Source organism: Trichechus manatus, unplaced genomic scaffold (assembly GCF_000243295.1).
Source record: "Trichechus manatus latirostris isolate Lorelei unplaced genomic scaffold, TriManLat1.0 scaffold00001, whole genome shotgun sequence".
NCBI lineage: Eukaryota > Metazoa > Chordata > Mammalia > Sirenia > Trichechidae > Trichechus > Trichechus manatus.
In genome coordinates this window covers 14736044-14759115 of record NW_004443937.1, presented here as the reverse complement: position 1 = coordinate 14759115, position 23072 = coordinate 14736044, and the positions used below count along the sequence as shown (strand labels likewise).

Here is a 23072-nt window from a genome sequence, read left to right as displayed (position 1 = left end):
CACATTTTGTGTGTGTGTGTGTGTGTGTGTGTGTGTGCGTGCAAGTATTGGGGATGCTGGCAACTGGTGGCAGCGGTGAACACCTAGGAGTTCCTGCCCTGCATGGTAGCAGGCAGCCACTCTCAGTTCCTCAGTGCCACCAAGGGCAGCCATGATGCTGGGACCTGTTGCTGCACCTCCAGCCTTGGGGAGTGTGGGTGTAGGTCTGGGAATCAGTGTTGTGGCATGTCCCATTTTGTTGACAGAATCAGCTCATGGGCTGTTTGCATATTATAACGTTACTGAAAAGGAGACATCAGAATACATCAGATCACTCAGAAAGGCCCAGAAGCCTTCAGCCTAGGTCTTTGTAGAGACCCTTGTGGGGACCTGAAGAAAGCTCTGTCTAGACTGTCTAGCATGGATGGGGGCAAGAGAACAAACAAGTAAAAATATCAACACCAATAAAAAGTAAAATAGATTATATTATGGTAGATGGAGAAGAGGTGTGTTTTCTTCAAATCATTCATGGGTATCCCTTTATTAATACCTCCTTAAGAATCCTCCTGAAGGTAGGCAATAAAGCACAGGTGTCCCCTGCTCCCTATGAAATGTACAAAACTCAATAGAACAGGTTAGAAAACTAATAAATCCATATCATAGCTAAGACACACACACCAGTCCCTTTTACAATTGAAAGTGAATTGTATAGACGTATATTATATATATATACTCTAGGACGAATTAGCAGGATTAAGAAAGGAAAGAATGACTCAAAACTCAAAATACCCTCAATAAAGACAGTTCTAAAAGGCAAGAGAGATTCATCTCTACCACATCTTCTCCTGAAAGGCAACCTCATCTGGATTCTTCATTTTCTCCATCTTAAACTTCCCATCCAAACTTTCCTAAAATGGAATCTATTTTCTCTTTCAACTTTCCACAAACTCCTCACACCTCATCCTTTCTCTCCACCCCACCCCCCACCCCACCATGCCAGAGAGTCTAGGCAGTGCTCCCTTCCAGCCCCAGGAACCGATGTAGATTCCACCCAACCAGGCAAGAAGCTCCTTGAGCTGACAAAACCCAGGGACTTCTTCTTTTGACCTTTGGCCTATCAATCTTTCGCTCCTTTCTGAATTCTAATCCCTTGGTTCCTGATAGCCCAGTTCTCCTAGCTCTCTTTGTACATCTATGTGTCACTCTTTGTATAGTACATTGTGGGATTTTCTTCTTCCACTAAACCCAAGGAATCTTTAAGATCAGCCCTTATTCCATCAGCTCTCAGTTTCTCCCTGACTTTCCACTGTGACCTTACCACCCTTCACCCTCTCAGACTCATAAGGCAGCCGTGGCCTCCCTGGTCTTCTTGCCTCCAGTGGTGAGGATGAGGAAGAGGCCCGCTGTAAGCCCCCCACCCGTACGTTTTCTCATCAGGGTCAGCGCATGAGGCAGGGATGAGGCTGTGTAGCTCAGCCTGTCACACCAAGTGCAAAGCACAGCACCCAAATACAGAAGTGTCTCTCGCTGCACTGGCCAAGGTGTCCTGGCCCAGGATGGGGCCTGAACTGGGAGAGTCAGCTGTTGACCTACTCCTCTCAGGCTCTGCCTCAGGTGACACCACCAGGGAGAGCCCCACTGGCAGGGAGGGACCACGGCCAGGCTCCTCCTGTGTGTGAGTGCCTACTCAGCTTGGGTAAGTCCCTGTTCATTAAAACAGGAGGAAAAAAAAAACAAAATTCACTCCGAAAATTTCTGCGTCATCAAAGAGGAAGCAATATCCAGGAACCACAGATGAAAGCACATTTTTAAAAACTAGTTACTACTTGATGGTTTGTACAATTGCATAAAATGCATGATGAGTACTTTAAACACAAAAAATCTTAAAAACTGCCTGAAAGAAAAAAATAAGGAGGAGGAGGAGGAGGAAGGGAAGGGGGAAGAATGAGGTTTTAAAAAGAAAAGACCATTTCAAACGATGGCACTCTTACAAATGCAAAATTAAAATATAGCAAGGGTTTGCTTTCAGTTAAACTTAATGGACTAATTTTATTTCGGTGGCTTACTTAGATATTCAGTATTCAATTAAAATCCTTGGTGCATTTAATATCTCAAAGTAATGCAACCATATGGCAACCCTATATCTATATCTATGTCTGTCTATATTTATACCAAAACCAAAAAAACCAAACCCACAGTCATCGAGTCAATTCTGACTCATTGAGCTGTTCTTCTTCAACCCCATACAACTCCCCAGAATAAACCTGCTCAGACCCTGGTGCATATACTTTTAGAACATTTCCAATTTTATAAAAAAATTTTTTGGTTTAGAAAATGCAATCATTTCTTTTGCTGGGAGATCAGATTTTTTTCGGCAAAATTCTGTGTAATGAACATTCTTTTAGGTGAAAGTTTGTACATTTCTCTCTTATTTTTAAACATCTCCCTCAGCATTCATGTTTAAGTATCAACCATATTTTTGCCCCTAAACCCCTTATTCAGAGTGGTTAAAAAAAACCTGAAAGTTGTTATTTGTGCCCTGAAGGAAAGTCTTACTTCTTATAGTAAATTATTTCTTTCAGTGATAATGCCGAAAACCAAATCCGGAGTCTTATCTTAAGAGTGACTGAATTACGCCATTTGAATTCCCAACCTCAAATGGTATCTGAAATTAAAGTGAGGGCATTGACTGCGAATAAATGGAATCCTGAAACTTGGGGTGGGGACATATGGGCAGGTCATCTGGAAACCAGGAACATTAAGTCCCTGAATTCTGTTGAATCCACCCTGCCAAAAGAACCAGCCCTCCCATCTGAAGAGATTATTCCAGCTTTGTCTGTTAAGGGACCTTCCCCAGTAAAACCATCACTCCTACCCCCATCTGATGATATTAACCCAGGTGTATCTTAAGTGTCCTTGCCTGGGGCAGTGCTTTGGACAGTTTCCTTGCAAGACATTGCTGAATGTCCCCAGGACCCACCACCATCACCCATTTTTGCTTCTAGACCTATTAACTAAACTTAAGTCCCAGGCAGCCCCAAGAGGTGAAATACAAAGTGTGACCCATGAGGAGGTATGCTACACTCCAAAAGAAATGCTCGATTTTTCTTATATAAACAGAAATCTGGGGAATATGTGTGGCATGATTATTATGGGTGTGGGATAATGGTGCAAGGAACATAAAGTTGGATCAGTCTAAGTTTACTGATATGTGCCCACTAAGCACAGATTCTTCATTCAGTGTTTTAGCTTGAGAGATTACAAACGGATCTAATAGTTTATTTGGTTGATTGACTGAAACATGGACCAAGAGGTGGCCTGCACTAAACGAAGCTGAAATGCCAGAACTGCCTTGGTATACTGTAGAAGAAGGTATCCAAAGGCTTAGGGAAATTGGAATTTTAAAGCAGATTTATCAGGTTGGACCCATAGACCCACCCATGGAGTGCCCAGAAGACACACCTTTTACCACAACCATGAGGAATAAACTTGTGAAGAGAGCCCCAGCATTCTTGAAAACTGCTGTGATTGTTTTTCCATATCAGGCAGATTTTACAGTGGAAACTGCTGTAACTGAATTAAGACACCTAACTTCAATGGGGGCGATTGGATCCCGGGATGGCAGGGGCCAAGTGGCTGCACTTAATTGTCAAAGTCAAGGTGAGTGTGGTTACTGTAGTGGACAGCAGTCAAAGCAGTAATCAGAACAGTCCTGACTCGCATGGACGTACGGCATTGGCTACTTAGTCATGGTGTCCCTAGAAGTGATATAGATGGGAAACATACTAAATACTTCCTCGATCTGTACAAACAAAAGTATTATAGGTCAAGTAAATGGCAATCTAGCTTGAATCACCAAATAGTCACAGCTCCTCGATCAATTCCCAGACTTCAGCCAGTTTATAGACCCACATCTTCTTGAATGAAGGGGAGGCCAGGTTCCCTTGAGAGGGACCCCACTCACTGCACTATCAAAACTTTACACTGTTAATCTTTCTCCCAGCCTTCCCCAAAGGGATCTACAGCTTTTTATGAGAGTGACTGTTCCTTGGGGGAAAGGAAATAATCAGACTTTTTGGAGATTACTCAACACTGGCTCTGAACTGACACTAATCCCAGGAAACAAAAAACATCACTGTGGTCTGCCAGTCGGAGTAGGGGCATATGGAGGTCAGGTTATTAATGGAGTCTTAGCTCAGGTCCATCTCACAGTGGGTCCAGTGGGTCCCTGAACCCATCCTGTAGTGACTTCATCAGCTCCAGAAGGCCTAATTGGAATAGACATACTCAGAAACTGGCAGAACCCCACACTGGAGCCCTGACATGTGGAATAAGGGCTATAATGGTAGAAAAGGCCAGTGGAAGCCATTAGAATTGCCCCTGCCTAGGAAAATAGTAAACCAAAAGCAATATCGCAATCCTGGGGGATTGGAGAGATTAGTGCCACCATCAAGGACTTGAAGGATACAGGGGTGGTGATTCCCACCACATCCCCATTCAACTCGCCTATCTGGCCTGTGCAGAAAACAGATGGATCTTGGAGAATAACAGTGGATTATTGTAAACTTAACCAGTTGGTGACTCCAATTGCAGCTGCTGTTCCAATCGCAGCTGGTTTCATTGCTTGAGCAAATTAATACATCTCCTGGCACTAGTATGCAGCTATTGATCTGGCCAATGCCTTTTTCCTTCATACCTGTTTCTAAAGGCCTTCAGCCGGCAAGGTCAGCAATACACCTTCATTGTCCTACAGCAGGGGTATATTAACTCTCCAGCCCTTTGTCATAGTCTGCAAGGAGCTTGATGGCCTTTCTCTTCCACAAAACGTCACACTGGTCCATTACATTGAAGACATTATGCTGATTTGATCTATTAAGGAAGAAGTATCAATGACTCTAGACTTATTGGTAAGATATTTGTATGTCAGATGGTGGGAAATTAACTCAATAAATATTACAGGGCCTTCCACCTCAGTGAAATTTCTAAGGGTCCAGTGGTATGTCAAGAAATTCCTTATAAAGTGAAGGACAAATTGTTGCATCTGGCCCCTCCTACAACTAAAAAGGAGGCACAGTGCCTGACCGGCCTCTTTGGATTTTGGAGGCAACATATCCCTCGTCTGAGTGTGCTATTCCAGCCTATTTATCTAGTGACTCGAAAGCTGCTAGTTTTGAGTGGGGCCCAGAACAAGAGAAGGCTCTGCAACAGGTTCAGGCTGCCGTGTAAGCCGTTCTGCCACTTGGGTCATATGGATCATCTAGCTGATCCAATGGTGCTTGAAGCATCAGTGGCAGATACAGATGCTGTTTGGGGTCTTTGGCAGGCCCCTATTGGTGACTCACAGTGCAGACCCTTAGGATTTTGGAACAAAGTCCTACCGTCCTCTGCAGAAAACTGCTGTCCTTTTGAGAAACAGTTTTTGGCTTGTTACTGGTCCTTAGTAGAGACTGAACACTTAATCATGAGCCATCCAGTTACTATGAGGCCTGAGCTGACCCTCATGAACTGGGTATTGTCTGACCCACAGAGTCATAAAGTCGAATGTGCAATGCAGCACTGCATCAGTAAATGAAAGTGGTATGTATACAAGATCAGGCTCGAGTAGGACCTGAAGGCACAAGGAAGTTACAGAAGTGACCCAAATGCCCGTGGTACCCACTCCTGTCACATTACCTTCTCTCTCCCAGCCCAAGGTTGCAAGAACAGGAAAAAAATTCTACAAGTGGATTAGCAAATGTAACAATGAGAAGGACCCACCTTCCCCCTTTGGTTCCTAGCTATGCAGTCTAGCTTCAAGATAAACAGTCCCATATATTAAATACACAACACCCTGTAAGACAGCATCCAAAGCCCACAGGCCTCCCCTCAAAAAAACTGGCACTGTAACTGAGCTTCCAGGAAGCCACTCCACCATTCTATTAAATCAGCTACTTCTGAGTGATGGGGAACATTGAAAAATCAGTGAATTCCATGGGTATGACTCCCGATACACTGCCTTTGCTTTAAAATGTCTCCTAGCTTGTAGACAATTTACAAGATACCATAGAGACATTGTAAGATACATGTCAGACACTTTGTAAGTCAGGAACGGTTGTGCTCGGTGAAGAGCTTTGGGCAGGGAAGTCAAATCCATACTCAGAATATGTGTCTATCCCAGTGAGTAAAGCACCACCCCTACCTCTCTATGATTAAGTCTAATATTCAACCTGTTACCACTAAATGTTTCCATATCAAAGACTCAACATCAACCTCTAATGTTGGAAGATTGGGCAACCTTGGGGAGCGAAAGATCATGATGTACATTCCATGCTCAGCCTCCGTTTTGTGCATGGTTACATGAACATGAAAGAGGCTGGGAAAGAAGTTGAGTGACATCCACAAGACAGGCTGTCATGTCTGCCTGATTATGGAGAATTCCCTCCATAATGTGGATTCCTCTGGTGGGCATTCGTGTAGTGATGACTATCTTCACATTCTGCCTTTCTGTGAGGTTGACCCTCATGCTTTCCCGAAGACCTCCTAGTTACCAACTTTGCAAATCTGTTTTTTCTAAGTCCTTGATCAGCAAGGCAAACTGTAAGCCACTGCCCATGACATCACTGGGGGACAGGGCAATAGCTTGGCTGTGAACTTACAACTTGAGGTAACAACAGGAGGTTAAACATTTCTGCTTAGAACCTGGTTTTTCTGTTAACATTTTATTATGGAAAACTTTAAACATATATGAAAAGAGTAAATCAATTACCAGCTGATAGATGATCTTGTTTCATCTATACTGCTATCCTCTGTTTTCTTAATACCCTGTTTTGGTGAACTGTGTGCTCTTTTTTTTCACTCTTTGGTTGTGTATTTACATCACAGTAAAATACTCATTTCTGAAAGTACCATTCTGGGGTCTTGAAAGTTATGTATAAAATGATAAAAACATACAAGTCTTTTCTTTAGTTCTTCCAAGTGAAGGAGAAGTCTTTTATTTTTACTTAAAGGCTACTTTCTAGAAGTTTGAGACACGATGAGTTACCAAAATATGTTACTAAATTAAAACCTGAACATCGCTAGAATTTATTAAAGATTAAAATTCAATGTTCTAAGATGCCTGACTGATATGCAGCACTTGCCTATGTGGCAAAACAACAAAACACTGTACGTGTAAGAGTGGCTGGCGTTTCTAAGTCAGTGTTATCTTAAGGGCACCTTCATTTCAATTGCTGTTTTTAAATTATCATCTCTGTAATTTTGTCTTTACATTATCTATTTAATCTATTGAAAGTTTTTTGCTTATAAGGCTACATGGCAGTTTAAATATAAATTATCCAAACTCCTGGTGCTAAAGCTCAATCTCCACCCACTCCCAATTGCTCATGCAGTGGCACTTTATCACCAAGTTGGTTCTCCTCTGCGAAGTGGAAAAGGATGGAGTCCTTTGCCTAACCCAAGTGGACTTGGGCAGTTTGAGGATCTCTGCTCTCAGAGTTCCCATGGCTGGAAGATAATAATCTTCCCTGAGAATCTGGTGTCATAATACCCATTCCTTTCTGCTTTCTAGTAAATGTTGACTTCTATACTCAGTTGTGACTTCCTGAGGGCAGGCACCATATATGAATCACTTTCCCATGCCCCTCTGGCTTGGACCTATAAAAGTTTCTTGACTGCATCAAGCAAATGGGATCATGACACGGTCATCAGTAACTTTTATCGTGCTCAAAATTTTCACTGAAAAGTAGTTTTTACATGTGTGTGGCTAAAAGAAGTGACAAGGGCCCTCCACGAGGCTGTCATAACTTCCAATCTCAGCCAGCTCCAGGTTCTTGGTTTCTAACCAAGCTTTTTTTAAGTTTTGATACTATAGTTCTCTACCTCACTAACACCTCTGAGCCACGACTCTTCACGTTTTAGCTGTGCTTTGAGCTTTAATGTAGTGTTTCCTCATCCTCCCATGTGGTAGGCAGCCTCTTGGTATTCACGCCCTGTGTTCCTCCCCTTGAGTGTAGACTGGACCCAGTGACTTGCTTCTAACAAACAGAATGTGGTAAATGTAAAGGGATGCCACTTTCAAGATTAGGTTACAAAAAGACTCTGGCTTCCATCTTGCTCATCCTTTCTTGCTCTCTTGCTTGTTCTGATGGAAGCCACCTGCCATGTTATGAGCCGCCTTAAGAAGAGGCTCCGTGGCAAGGAACTGAGGGAGGCCTCGGGCCGGTAGCCAGTGAGGAACTGAGGCCTCAGTTCAACAGCCACAAGGAACCACAAGGAACCAAATCCTGCCAAAAACCTCAAGTGATTTTGAAATGTGATCCTCCTCAGTCAAGCTCTGAGATGACTGTAACTCTGACACATGGATCACAGCCTTGTGGGACTTGGAGCCAGAGGACCCAGGTAAGCCACGCCCAGATTCCTGACCTACCGAAATTGTGAGATAAATAACTGTTCGTTATTTTTAAGCCACTACATTTTGGGGTAATTTGTTATATGGCAATAGACTGCGTAGCACTCACTTTGGGCAAGTGATTTAACCTGCAAGGGCTGCAGTTCCCCATCTTCAAATAGGAAGCATTTTCCTCACCTCAGGGATTGAGTGCAGTGTCTGTATAAAGGCATCTGACTCACAGACAATAAAAGGCGGCTTGATTTGAACTCAACATAGACAATTTTAACAAACTCAAAATGGGTTACCAGTATCTTTGAAGAGGAAATTCAATTGAATTTTTTAATAATTTATATTTCCTTACATCAAAAACATCTTTAACTAGTAAAAAACAAAGAACACATTCAAAATTAGGTAGAAATCTTTTTTTTTTTTTCCTTTTAATTCACACCAGTCTCCCTCTTGGCTGTTACTCTGGTAACAACTAGGTCCCCACCTCTCAAGAACACGGCATCTGCACAGGCTGAGACAGAACCAGTGTTAACACAGGCCCTGAACCAGGGCTTTTGGGAAAAAAAGGAACAGCGATAACCAGCCTTTCCCTTCACTTACAAAGGGACTGTAAACGGGAGAGTCCAGACTTCCTCCTTCCAAATGCAGAAAACCTGCAACTCAACAGAAAAACGAAAGCCAAGACGGATCAGGAATGAAGTATATAACAACCTCACGGTACCCTCTTATATGCTCAAGATCTAGATGATTTCTGAGAAATACGTATCTGATAATCTGGTCTCTACTATTAGGAATGGCCCATGCCAGCATCTTTAAAGGAAGATGTTCTTGTTTCTGTTTCATTTCCCAAAAGGATATGAAATGTACTACAAGGGACATAATGGATTAGAATAAATCAGCTCACTCACAAGAAACACTCCTGGATGATTTTTGGTTGCTGAGAACATTCAGCACATTATTTCAAAGTGGCAAAATTCAGGGCAGTCTGAGAAAAGAGAATTCACAAGTGGCAGCTACATTTGCTGATAGGTTTACATAAGACACACATACATACAACCCCTGCTTTTTTCAGCATATCTGTCAAGGGGCCAAAACCCTTGATCCTCAAAATAAGTTATTGTGTACGTTACAGTGCACAGAACAGAAGAAGGAAAGACGCTTTCTCTGAGAGTGACCGAAAGGCATTTGTAAAAGGTCCATATCAATCTGCAATGGAAGGACTGGAGCCCAGTGTCTGTGGCCTTCATTAGCTCGAGCCCTCCTCTTTTTTGGTTGCAGTAGCCTCAGTGGGAGCTGTTTCCTCTGAACCTTCTGGCTTCTTCTTCTCCTCCTCGTCGTCATCGTCATCATCCTGGGGATAGAGGTCCGGGTATTTCTGCATGCATTCCTGCATGGCCCGGAACTGGTCTATACAGTCTGACCCCTTGACATCCTCCGTGCTATAGTGGAAGCAGGAAAAGGCAGACTTGAACTGCTCCCCACAGGGGCCACTGGCCATTCCTCCAAGGCACGGACAATTCCAGTTAATGTCTCCATTTGGCAGTATCAATCCTGGAACAGGAAGATGGGGCAAGATATGTGAGAGAAACCTTCTCTAAGGTTTCAGAAAAATTAAAACCAAGTCCTGTCCTCACAGGTCACTTGGGAGGTGCAGAGCAGTATAAAATGTCAGCTGGTGGGCACTCACCTGGAGAACTGCTTCCTGATGTGGATCAGGTTCAAATGCCTGGCATAAACCCAGCACTCCCTGGTCCACTTAGAGAAGCCGCCTTCAGCATCTTTCTCCACGGGCAATACTGAACTATATTCTAAGCCACCTCCCAGGGCTGTGAGATTGCTCCAAGAACTAAGTACTGAAAACCATTTAATCCAAAGAAGAAGCAATCACTTGAAGGTTAGGGAGAAGCTTTTTGAAAGCCGAAATGCTTTAAAGAGCTGAGCTATTGACCTCCCTCCAATCCCTGGCCTGACTCTCATACAAAAGATCAGGACCAGACCACCCACCAGTACTCCTGGTCCTCAAGCCCCTCCTACTCTGAGGCTGTTTCTCAGAAGCTCAGCAGTCTGCGACTAGTAAAAAGGAGGAGGTAGGTCCTTATGTGCTTATGTGGAAAGATGTCTGACACGTTGTACAATGAAAAGGCTAGTGGTGGACCAGGACAGTATGATTCCATTCTTGTAAAGATTAAAAACCTGGAGGACTATTAACCAAACTGTTAAACTGTATATATATATTGGGGGGGTGGGGTGAGGTGGGGGTTACAGATGGATTTTCATTTTCAGTATTACATAGGCCCCCTTTTGAATTTCCCACTTTTTCTTATCTTTGACCCTTGTTCACACCTAGATAGTATTTCCTGGTTTTCCAAAATGCTTTCAAGACAACAGCTTCATTTTCAGCTTCACCATGGACCCGAAAATATGATTCAGAGAGAAGTTTCTTACATGAGTCTTCTACAGACACTAAATGTGCAATGGAAGCACACATGATTTTTACTCCAGGGAAGTACCTGGGATAGCATGCTGAGCTAGAGTCCACCGTCCTAGGTCCTAGGCTGAGCCCTACCTCTTAATTCTACCTCAGAAGCTGATGGAAGAATCTGCTGTTCTTTATTTGTAAAATGGGGACCACAGTGGAGACATCAGCTGATACTGCCCCCCTGCGGCACCACTAGTCTCGTGGACAGCTGCAGAGCAAGTTTTCCAGTATTAGCTTTACTGCCTCACTCAGTATGCCATGCAACCCTTTGCCATCCTCTGCAGTAGGTACTACTAATCCCAGTTTACACATGAGGTTTCTGTGGCTCAGTGGGGTCCAAGTCAGGAATGGAGTCAGGCTGATAGATTTCCAGAGTCTGTGCCCTTTCCCCTATATCCCACCACCTTACCCTACTTCTTGGGGCATCTCAGTGGAAAAACACACACAAATGCTGCCCCCTGGAGGTTTAAGTCTGCTAACAAACCCATACAATCAGTTTCCAAAAGGGATAACAGATTATTATACGGACATTATAACCCAGGTCTGCAGAGGTACTTGGTTCATTATTTCTCAGGAGAATAGGAAAGCTCCTCGTGGAGAACATTTACGGTGCCAATCTGCATTTTAGGGACAGATGGTAGCTTCGGCATATTAAATCAAGTCTGTCCTGGGATGCAGTATGTCTTCAAATATACAGTTAAGGGCCTGCGTTCTAGTCCCTACCACTAACTTCGTTAGCCAGTCCCCACCTTCTCCTCGGCCCTGTTTTCCCATTGGGACTAAGTGATAGTTAAGGCTCTCCTGGCTTTTTGATTCTATGAATATTAATTTTGCCATTTTTTCTCCTGGCACTTAGCTGTCTGAGGTGCTATTTCAGCCAGAGCCCCTGGGTGCTGGGACACAGCAGCTGGCATAACTGGCCACCCACGTAGTCCACTTAAGAATTATGCATTTGAGAGCTCAGAGGACCCGAGCTCTCTGGATACCAGAGTTCTCTGTGTTTTCTATGCTTCTTCATACAGTTATTCACTACAAAGGGTTGCAAAGACAAATAAATACCTATACGGTCTGAGCAGAGATGCTGTAAGTGATAGAAGCAGACAGGAGAGAAAACAGAGACAATTAAGAATAGTGGGAACTGGAAGGGAATGCCCAGGTTAAAGGCAGGCACATTCATATTTTAGAAAACACCGTCAAACAAATAAAGCAAGTCCTGTGTGTCCAGCAGGCCCCCATGGAGTCTCGACTTACCTTTTCATGCCAGGTGCTGGCCTGGCATCTCCAAGGAGAGTGCAGGGACTTCACCAACCTCCAAGCACATGTGCATGACTGTTTATGGGCCTGCCTGCTAACAAAGTCTGTAGATGTGGCAGAATTCAGTCTGGAAGCTTGACTGAGCAGGAGGAGCCCTGTCACCTGTAACTATTAGAATCCACTGATACCCTCCCCCCAAACTTAATTGTTGAGAAGCATCAGACCTGCTTAAGTCAGCGCAAAAACTTGCAAGAGAAAGAGGCAGAAGCACTTCAGTAAGGAGAAACTCTGGTGCTCTGGCCTAACCACCAGGGCAGTGAATCAGCATGAGGCTGGAAAGCACTCAGCACCCCTCACACCTCTGAGGGAGATGGTCACACTGTTCTGAGAGACCATCCGAGACTGAGATGGATCTCTCAAAGCCCAGCCTTGACTAGGATGAAATATGGAAGGAATCATGAATGTTGAGTTTTCCCCAGTCTGTCTATGGACCCCTGGGAGCCACACGTCACTCACCGTGCTCCTCGTACGGATCGTTGGGGTCATCGGCCACCAGCTCTGCACTGCTTGGAGTTTCATGGTCTTCTTTGGTCACAAATATGATTCGATCCTTCCCTAGCATTTGGAGAACAGAGAAAGAAATGTTTCACTCAAGAGCAGTGAAGCAGCCCTAAGCCCAAAGCAGTGACACAAACCAAGTTTGAAGAACAGCCCCCTGAAACCTCAAAGTGAGGGGTCCCATCAAACTGCTCTTCCCTGGGCTATGTAACTGACTCTGGGTGGAGGGTCTGTGAGCCACTCCTTCCAAGTGCCTGCTGCTGGAACAAAAGCTCCACTGAGGGCTGGGCAAGGATGAAGACAGCAAGACGGCTTGGCCTGCCCTCTGCGTGAATTCTCCAACTGGGAAACAAAATGCCCCCTTCTAAAACCACACTTCTCCCTTCGCTTCTAGGATGGTGAACTCTTTCTCTACCCCTCCTACTGCTCGAGTGGCTTTTTGCACACACTGGCTTCACCCTCTCCACTCTCAACTACCACTCTCAGGAGATAAGGCCCAAATCTGTAAACCAGCACGGGCCATCTCCTCTGTTCCAGTATCCGTATCCGACTCCCAGCTGGACTGTCCCACTGCCCCCAAACAAGTCACTATGTCTCTCCCCAAGTTTCCTTCTCATCCAAGATCCCAGTAATTGACCACCACCAGCCACTCAGTCACCCAACCTGACAGGTGCTACAGTATCGTCTTGGGTCTGTCTGCCCTCCCACATTTGGTTAGTTGATCACCAAACTCACAGTCTTCTCTGTTCTCTTCACTCCTCTCCCGTCTCTCTCACAAGGCTCCTGACCAACTGGCCTTTCACTTGTTCCCCTCCCCGCCACCTCAGCAGTGCTGCCACATTCATTTTCCTCATCTGTAGCTCCAATCATGCCAGACTTCCTAGCATGGCATTCAGGGCCCCGTCCCAGCCTATCCGGCTGGACCATCACTCCCCAGACACCCACAGTCCAGCAAAATGAGTGCCCAAGTTTGCAAACAGTCCACCAGTGCAGCAGGTCCTTTCTTCTTCCCTTCAGGAAAGGCACCGTCACTTCTCAGAACTCCCACGGCTCTCTGACCGTCCACACTGTCCCCACACCAACCTGCGAGCAGCCTCATCTATATCCCGTCATCCCTCCTCCCCCAGGCCTCACAGGGATCTGTAGGCAGATGAAGACGGTTTACTAGGGTAGGGATGCTCCGTGTTACACGAGTTGCTCTCTCAGGCTCGGTGGGGAGGGGGGTGGTGGTGGAGGGAAACAGAAAAAAAAAAAGTACTGGAAAAAAAAAAAAAAAAGGACACTTGACTCCAGCCCCCTTGGGGGTTTACCTACAGGGTTTAGAATGCACAGCAAGTCTGAGAAAGATGAGCACCTTGACGAAGCAAGAAGTGCACCAGTGATGTCGAGACTCAGCTGGCTGATTGGCCACATGGCACTTGGTCTGTCCAAGACGACGCCTGCCTCTGAAGGACTGAGGACTCTGGTGGTGTGAGAGTGCCCAGAGTCAAGACTCCTCCTGGCCCCCAATTGTGGCCAGGAGAGGAAGGGATCATGACGGTCCGTGAGGCCTGGGGGGCTATTTCCCAACAGAGAAATGACTGGTGGAGGGGGTGGCAGGCCCATTTCATGGAATTGCTGATGATATTAACTTCTGTGACAATCTGCAGTTTGATATTTTTTAAAAACAGTCACCCAAACATAAAAGCTGGGGGCGGGGTGAGTAGTCAGGACTGAGGCTCTGGAAGGACCAGCAACAGAAAGCCAGCGCTTAGAGTGAACACAGCCTTGGTCAGGCCAGAGCCCCCAGCCCTGGCATGCCTGGAGGCCAGAGGGCACTGGGACAGGTCCTCCAGGGAAACAAACTGGTGGAAGGCAAACACAATAAGAGCTTCCTGCCATGGGAGGCTGAGTGAACACAAAAAGGGAACCAGTACTGACTGACCTGGGGCCAGTGCATGACATGCCTCATTTCATCTGAACCTCACGGTGAGCCCATAAAATATTATCAGCCTTTTATCAGCAGAAAACCAAGGCTCAGAATGGCTACTCAAAGTCTACGGGTTGGAAGCAGCAAGGCTCGGCCCTCACCTGACTCCCCCACAGGCTTTCCCCTACACCTTGTAGCTGTTAACACTTTACCTCACCTTCCTAAAAACTTCTGACATCAGCTACCCAACGGCAGTTATTTGTAAGGTATCTCTGCAACGGACCTTGTCCTTAAGTACCCGACACACTACATGGCCCTGTTTCTCCCGCTGGTCCCTGGAGGGCAGATTTGGGGTTGATCCACCTCTGGGTCCTGCACGTGGGCTAGTTCCGGCCATCCTTATCACCACCCTGAGGAGGGCAGCAGTAGCCCCATTTTATGACAGCCTGAGGCTCTGGGGTGTGACCTGCAGCTCAGTGAACCCAGCTCTATGTCTTCAAAGTCTACGCTGAGGAGATCTTTCCATGCGTCCCCTTCCCCCACATATAAGATAATAATGAGAGCTGACACTGAGGATTTACCATAAGGCAAGCACCGTCCTGCGAGCTTTATGTGCCTGAGTATGAATAAACGTTTCATACAACAAATACTGACCCAATCCCAGCCCAAGAAGCTTATAATCAAGTAAATGTTTGTGGAATGAGTAAACAAGCTCTTTCTTCTAAGCTATTGGGTGCCTACCTGGTAACGGGTGAGGACAAATACCACTGACTACCACATCTGACCCCAGATGATCTGGGACAATGGGATCTCATTTGGAAGGGGCAGAAGGCACCTAGCATTTAAGAAGACTTCTCCAGGCACCGCCCAAAAGAGCCCTTGAACAGGGGCACCAGAGACAGGGCCTTCATCAGTGAGAGTTAGCTACTGTGGGGGCGGAGGCTGAGCCTGCAGAAAAGTGGCTCTCTGAAAGCTGCTGGCATTTTCTCTGATCATTTCAACCTTTTTTGCTTTCCGTTTATATTTAGAAAAGTTCAGTTACAAGTATGCTAAGGGAAACCAAGGAAAAAGGCCTGGGCCCACACCTGGGCTGGAGTATTTGAGGAAGAGGCTGGGGGAGGGAGTGGAGGTGGCAGCAAAAATTAGAGCGACACCTTGGGTGAGGCCAGTTCAGAGACAGAGGAAAGCACCTTGGTGCATTATACCTTTCCACACCTGCTCAGCGTCCCCGACAAGGGGCAACAGTAATGACAGCTAGCCCTTGGCACTCACAGGTACCAGACACCCACCCCACCTGAGGTTTCAACTCCAGAACTGCTCTCTGCCTAGACACCTCATATATTATTGCAGAGAAGTCTGCTTCCCCACGTGGCCTAGCAAAGGACTGGGCCTGCAGTGGGCCTTGTTAACGTGCCTAATGACCTTGGTAATTACAGCCAGTTTTCAAAAGCAATCTGCAAAAACGCTGAATGCTAACCAGAATAAGCTGACGTAAATGTCTCAGTTCAGCTTCTGACATTTGTTTACCAAGATCTCAGTCTGGTCCATCCAGTGATGAGGCCCAGTCACAGGCCCAGAAGGCAAGGGTGCAAACCTGGCCCAGTATCAGAGGCACCCGTGGGGTTTGTGATATAAACAGAGGCCCAACCTAACCCAGCAAAAGCTGAATCCAGCTCTCCGGAAAGCCCATGTTGCTCACAGCGTCCAGTGCAAGGCCTGGGAAACACTGGCCTAGCACCATCCTGTTTCAGGTCCCTCCCACACAGCAAAGTCCTCACACAGGCCCTTCCAGACGTTTCCCAGAGAGCACAGTTCAAACCGGATAGGCAGTAAAACAGTAACAGTTACATCGTTTAAACACTTCCGTCCTGTGCAATGCCTTTTACATCTGTTGACTCATTTAGTCTTCATATCAACCCTGTGCTGTGGGTATTACTTTTACCTCCTTTTTAGAGACCAAGGAACCAGAGGCTCTGAGGAGGTAAGAAACTAGCCCAAAGGCACACGGAGGTGAGAAGGGCAAGCAGGAACACAGCCCTGGTCTGAAAGACCCCGAGTGCGCTCTGGACCCTCACTGATGTGTCCACTGCACACCTGTCCCATCCCAGCTGACTGTACCCCCAGGCACTTGCCTCTGGAATGGCTAAAAGCAGACAATGTTGATGCAAGCACAATACTTACTTAACCTAACAGACCTCACTGTGAAAAAAAGAACTCGTCATAAGATGGCTGACTAGGGGGGCTAGAAGGCCTCGAATAACCAGCTAGACGGATATTTCTCATGAATTCTCAAGAGTTCTCAGGAATTCTCTAAAGAAATAAAAATGCTTGTGTTCTCATTTCCAAGGTAATCTAAAAAAAGAAAAAAATAATAATAATATAAGCATATTGAGAAGGATGTGAATAACTACCTCATGCCCCTGCAGAGTTCCAAACAGAAAGACTAATGACCATGGGCTGATGATGGGGGAAAAGAACTGAGGGGGACTGATGCAAATAAACCATCTTCACAGCCAGCAAGTGCCGAAGGACTTCTCAATCGCCACATCGCGTTCAGTTATTCAGACTGCCCTCGTCGACCCTGGCTGACAAGTAATGGTAGCACAGGCATGGTTAGCCTGAAAGGACCTGCACTGGCAGAGAAGCGAGTGCTCGGTGAGAGGAGCAACTGAAGTTTCGCAAACATCAGCCAGCAGATTAAATTAATGTTGTTAAATTGAATGGTTATAGCACTTGATCCATTAACCTCCTTGGTTTTAGAGCTGGTTAAGACCTCAAGCATACATTTATACGTAAGCATATTACATAATAATAAAAGAAAGTAAAATATCAATACTAGAAGCCCCGGTGGCACAGGAGTTAAGTGGTTCAAATCTATCAGCCACTCGGTGGGGGAAACGTGTGGCAGTTGGCTTCTGTAAAGATTATAGCCTTGGAAACCCCACGGGGCAGTTCTACTCGTCTTATAGGGTTGCTTGCTATGTGTTGGAATTGACTCGACAGCACACAACGCCAAGGGTCCAAAAGAATTTACGTCCTTTGGAATTGATATATACTCAAATTCAAGAAGGAGTGATTCCCTAATGCTGGACTGATGGTGCGAGAATCCCCCAGGGAGCTTTATAAAAGGCCTGGGACTCAGTCTCAGGATGTTCACTTGCTAGCTCTGACACTTTTATCTGCTGTCCCGCTCCATCCCTCTCAGCTGGCCACACAACTATCTCCTCATTGGCTCCTCACATGGTCAGCTCACGGCCTCGATTTCCCCCAAGCTCTGCCCTCCTGTGCCCAGTTTCCATATGCTTGTCAAACTGCAACTCTCCCTCTGTGGGTTGAACCTTACGGTCCTATGTCACAGAACAGCAAACTCCTGGGTTGGGTTCCTTGGTTCCTCCACCAGGCCCACTCTAGAATCAGGCTCATCACTCTGCCAGACAGGGTTCAGCAGATCACCCCCTCCCACGCTTTCTGTCCAGGAAGCCTCAGGGACTTAGGTTAAGCCACCATAGTCAACTAATAGTGTTGATAAACTTCAACTTAATCAACAAATATGCAAACACCCACTAAGTAAAAAGCCCAGTGGAAGACGCAAGAAATGGCAAGATCTGGTAACCTTGTTCTCCAGGCTACAAGATGGAATCTACAAGATGGTCCAGCTCAACTATTTTTGCTCACATAATTATGGAAGTAAAGTCCAATGAGGGAACGAAACCTCAACTAAGGATCCCAGTGGGACTCCACTGTACAGTAATGAGACCACTGCAATGATGCATCTCATTCCTATTAACAGCATGGGCAGACAGACCCTGGTTCCAGTCCTCACATACTAGCTGTGTGACCTTGGGCAAGACACTCTTAATCTCTGAGTCTGCATTTCCTGTGAGATTAAAAACGCCAGTCACCTCACATAGCTGTTCTGAGGATTAAATGAACTGGAAAACCTAAACCCAACTCTGCCATATGACAGACAGTGAATGGCAGCTACTGGTTTTTTTTCCTATTAATGATCAGACACAAATATGCAACAATATACCTCCTAGCCAGAAGGAGCAGGACTAAGGGATCGGGGGACTCCCATGGAGTCCACATCTGGGGGAAGACAGACAGTGGCAGCCTTGCATGGGAAGGCAGACGAGGGCAAGCTGGAAGGGCTCGGTACCTGACCTCGCCCATGGAGAACTGAATCCACTTAACACCATCTTGACTGAGTGACCTAAATTAGATGGCACTTTTCCCAGAGGAAAGAAGGTCCCCTGGGTAATTTGACTGTGGTTACTGGGCAGTGACGTATCTTTGCACCCTCAATCCTAGTACCCAGACAATGCTAATGTTCGTTGAAATGGACAAATAACAACTCCAACTACTTTAGCTGATGTTCAACCCAAGAAACAGAGATCTAAGGCCCCAGGGAAAACTGGCCTGGTTGGTTTCGAGTTGTGCCTGTGGTGTATTCTGAGTGAGGTAAAGGCGTTTTAAGAATGATAAACTGGACTGTTCAGACTTTCATGTTTAGAATCTAACTCCCTTGAAAGATGCAACTCTGCTGTACTTAGGTGGAGCAAGTAGAGGGAAATTCAACTCAACAAATATTTCCTGAGCAACTAGTCTGCATCAGGCACCTTGCTAAAGTTTGGGGAACAGAGAGGAGATACCCCTCTAGCCCTTTAGAACCTTAAAACTGAAGAGAATGGTGTGGAAGAGGGCATGTATCTGTAAAGAAAACATGAACAGCTCTAATACGGAGTGTAAAGAGAATATAAGTCTTCACTACCTCCTACTCCGTGCTGGACTTGGAGTTAGAGCTGAATAAGACACAGGCATTCAGTGGAGAAGCCTGGTGGGAAGGAGAGCCTTTCCATTCTGGAAGGAGGCCCTAGGGTAGGGACCACATCTGGGGCAAGGTGTCTGACAAACAGCTTCAGGGAGAGCAGAGGGGATAAGACATTCCAGAAGAAACCACACAGGCAAAACCTGGAAAGCAAAAGGTGGTTCTAAGGTGGTAGTGTTCACTCACATGTGGTCAGAAGGACTGGAAAAGGTTTTCTTGAGAAAGTGGCATTTGAAATGGGCTCTAAAACCCAGGGAAGCCTTCCCTGACCCCACAGAATCTTTCATTACATTATCATAGCATGCTGGGCTTTTTCTTCATGGTACTTATCTGTTTGGAATTATATACTCATCTGTTGGTGCCTCATTAAAAAGACAGGAAAGAAAGAAAAGACCAAAATGGATGTCAGAAGAGACTCTGAAACTTGCTCTTAAACGTCGAGTAGCTAAAGCAAAAGGAAGAAATGATGAAGTAAAAGAGCTGAACAGAAGATTTCAAAGGGCAGCTTGAGAAGATAAAGTAAAGTATTATAATGACATGTGCAAAGACCTGGAGATAGAAAACCAAAAGGGAAGAACACGCTAAGCATTTCTTAAACTGAAAGAACTGATGAAAAAATACAAGGATTGTGAGGATGGCACAGGGCCCGGCAGTGTTTCATTCTGTTGTACACAGGGTACTGAGTCGGAATCGACTCAATGGCACCTAACAACAATAACTGGTGGTGCTTTAATGCCCATCTCTTCCACTAGATGCCAGGGAGGCATAGATTGTGTCACCTTTGTCACTAATATATGTCCAATGGCTGGCACCTAACAGATGCTCAATAAATATTTGTTGACTGAATGGGAGAGGACAGGCTCAGTACTACAGAGTATAGAGAATAAACCAAAGAAAGGAGCAGTGTGGAGCTAACACAGAGAAGTGTGGGGGGCCCAGAGCCACAGAGCAAGGCTGAGTCCACCCTGGGACACCCTGAATGCCAAGCTAAGGCCTTTAACTTGAATGCTGTGTGGTGGGTGGCGAGTGATCTCCTCAGAACAGAGGGCAGCCATGTGCATGGGTTCATTCAATAAAGATGTGAGCACCTACTGTATACCTGGCCCGGTGCTAGATGCTGGGGATACAGCCCATCTAATGCTCTCAGCTTAGCAGGAGAAGATAGACAGAAATGAACAAGATAATCCCAAAGAGTTTAGGATATTAGACACAAAGGGTCAGAGAATGCCTCTCTGAGGAGGTTAATATTTGAGCTGAATCTTAAGCAATGGGAAGAGCTGGAGGAAGGATCACCAGGTAGAGGGAACAGCCAGGAGGCCAGTTAGTTAGGCTGGGAGGATGGATGCTGGATGAAGCTGGGGGAAAGGCAGGGGCTAGGTCATGTAGACCCTTATAGAATAAAAGAGTTTGGGATCATTTTTCTAAGTCCCATAGGAAGCATAAAGGATCAATGCGTAGAAAAACAAAAACTTAAGGACTTTTTAGGGGACGGTGATATGGATAAAATAACAAGAAGGCCTGAAAGTGAGTGCTTTCAACTCTCATCTCCAAACTAAGGAAGAGAGAGATCCTTGAACCAGGAAGACAGGGCTCCATGCTTTGGTGGCAGATGAACACTGCCCCTCCTTCCCAGGGAATCTGTGACTGCTGTGAACTCCTCAAGAACAGAAAACAAACAAAAAAAACCCGTTGCCATCGAGTCATTTCAGATTGATAGCGACCCTACAGGACAGAGTAGAACTGCCCCATAGAGTTTCCAAGGAGTGCCTCACGGATTTGAACTGCTGACCTTTCGGTTAGCAGCCGTAGCACTTAACCACTACACCACCAAGACGTGTTATTTATCTGCACAGCCTCATTGTACCCAACAGGGTCAAAAATTATTTGCTAAATGAAGTAAACGTGACACTGAGACAAAGGGCATTAAAAACAAGAGAGCTACTGTCTAACATACCCAGTGAGGGCAGAGGACTTTTGTTCATGGCAGACTTAATTATTAATCAGCAGGAAAGAGTACTCATTAGAGACATTACAAGGAGCCCTGGCGGTGCAGCAGTTAAGTGCTCGGCTAACTGAAAAGTCAGCAGTTTGAACCTACCAGCAGCTCTGGGGGAGAAAAATGTGGCAATTTGCTTCTGCAAACATTACAGCGTTGGAAACTCTATGGGGCAGTTCTATTCTGTCTTATAAGGTCACTGAGTCAGAGACGCCGGCAATAGGTTTTTAGAGATATCAGTATTATGGCTTTATGATATAGGGAAGGAGGAAAAGTTCTAGAAGCAGGCTGGGGCACTAGGGAAAAGACCCATCATTCTAGAAGGAGCTCTGCCCCTAACTGGCTGTATGACCTTGGGTAGGTGAGCCCCTCTTCTGGACTTCAGGTTTCCTAAGTTAAACTATTCACCAAAGAATCTCTGGGTGAGTTCCAGCTCTCTGGAGTTTTATATTCTTAAGTCTCCACCATCTCCATTATCTTGCACAGAGGTGTTTCATGATTATTTGCTGAATGAATGAAGTCCAACTTCTCCTTTTACAGTCTGGAAAGCTGGCCCTGGAGGTGTTACCTGGCAGCGCAGTTAGTGGTAGTATATGGGGAGGCCCTTGGACAAACCACTGGTTACCCTCCAACCTTCCAAGCTCTGGGGTAGAGGTTAACAACAGGGAAGCAGAAAGGTGTGGGTGGGGACCAACGCTGTTGGGGGACAGGGAGGCCTTCCCAGCCTAAGGCTCCTGGGAATCCAGGTTCCAGATTGGATAGTACAGTTCAGACTGCCAGGGCTCATATCCCAGCTCCACCACATACTGGCTATGTAACTTAGGCCAAGTTACTTACACCCCTCTGTGCCTTAGTTTACTCTTCTGTAAAATGGAGTTAATAACAGGAGCTGACTTATAAAGATCGCTGAGAGACCAGTGAAATAAACCATGTAAAAGCTCCTTGAACAGTGCCTGATACGTACTAGGGGCTAACAAATGTTCCCGCCAGGGGCACTTCTACCACTCCTGCACAGCACCTGACCTGAGTGGCAACTTTTCGAGACAGGAACAAGGCGCATGCAGTATGGAAACACGTGGTTTGTGGTGACAACGATAGTAATAATACCAATAAATTCCCAATTACAGGCCTGGAAACGTGCTCAGCAATTCTCGTACACCCTCCGGGCCTAGTTTATGAATCTCCCACATGCGGGTTCCTCTGAAACCAGGGTTCAAGCCTCTCCATGACCTTGGACCAGCCCCGTTCCTCCCAGAGCCTGAGTTCTCTCATCTGCAAAACGGTGTGACGACTCTGCCGCCCAAACCACCCCCTAGGGTCCCGACCGAGGCTCCCAGGGCTGCGCCTCGGGTTTCCGGGGCCGGCCAAAGGATCGCAGGGCGCCGGGCCTGTGGGGGCTCTCCGGGGTCGCCTGTCCCCTGCAGGCCCTCGTAGGCCGGTCTCACTGGCAGCCTGCTCGTCCTCCCTACCTTCTTGCCGGCAGTAGGCCATAGCGGCAGCCCGGCACTCAGACTTCGCAGCGGGACGGCGGCGACCGCTCCACGCCGTGACCTCTACTCAGGTAGGGCCGGCGGCTCAGAGGTCCGCGCGGACCCGCCCCCTCCAGGCCTGCCCGCCGCGCGCCTGCTTCCGCGCCCTCTTAACCTCAGCCCGGCCTCTCAACTGAGAACTACATTTCCCAGCAGGCCGCAA

At 46.2% G+C, this 23072-nt stretch overlaps 1 protein-coding gene across 1 annotated transcript; it reads right to left on the bottom strand.

Annotated features, from left to right (window-relative positions):
• Positions 1–8785: 8785 nt before the first annotated feature.
• CHCHD4 (coiled-coil-helix-coiled-coil-helix domain containing 4) lies at positions 8786–22986 on the bottom strand. The gene is made up of 3 exons (XM_023742618.1): positions 22850–22986; positions 12606–12704; positions 8786–9907 (listed from the first exon to the last, which is right to left on the bottom strand). The coding sequence occupies exons 1-3, from the start codon at positions 22869–22871 to the stop codon at positions 9603–9605; spliced, it is 426 nt and encodes a 141-aa protein (XP_023598386.1). The 5' UTR covers positions 22872–22986; the 3' UTR covers positions 8786–9602.
• Between the last annotated feature and the right edge of the window lie 86 nt (positions 22987–23072).

Coding starts and splice junctions, on each gene's coding strand:
- CHCHD4 (XM_023742618.1), bottom strand. CDS start 22,871: ATGGCCTACTGCCGGCAAGAAG. Junction 12,705..22,849: donor GGCCTACTGCCGGCAAGAAG/GTAGGGAGGACG, acceptor TCCAAATGCTAG/GGAAGGATCGAATCATATTT. Junction 9,908..12,605: donor CGATCCGTACGAGGAGCACG/GTGAGTGACGTG, acceptor TTCCTGTTCCAG/GATTGATACTGCCAAATGGA.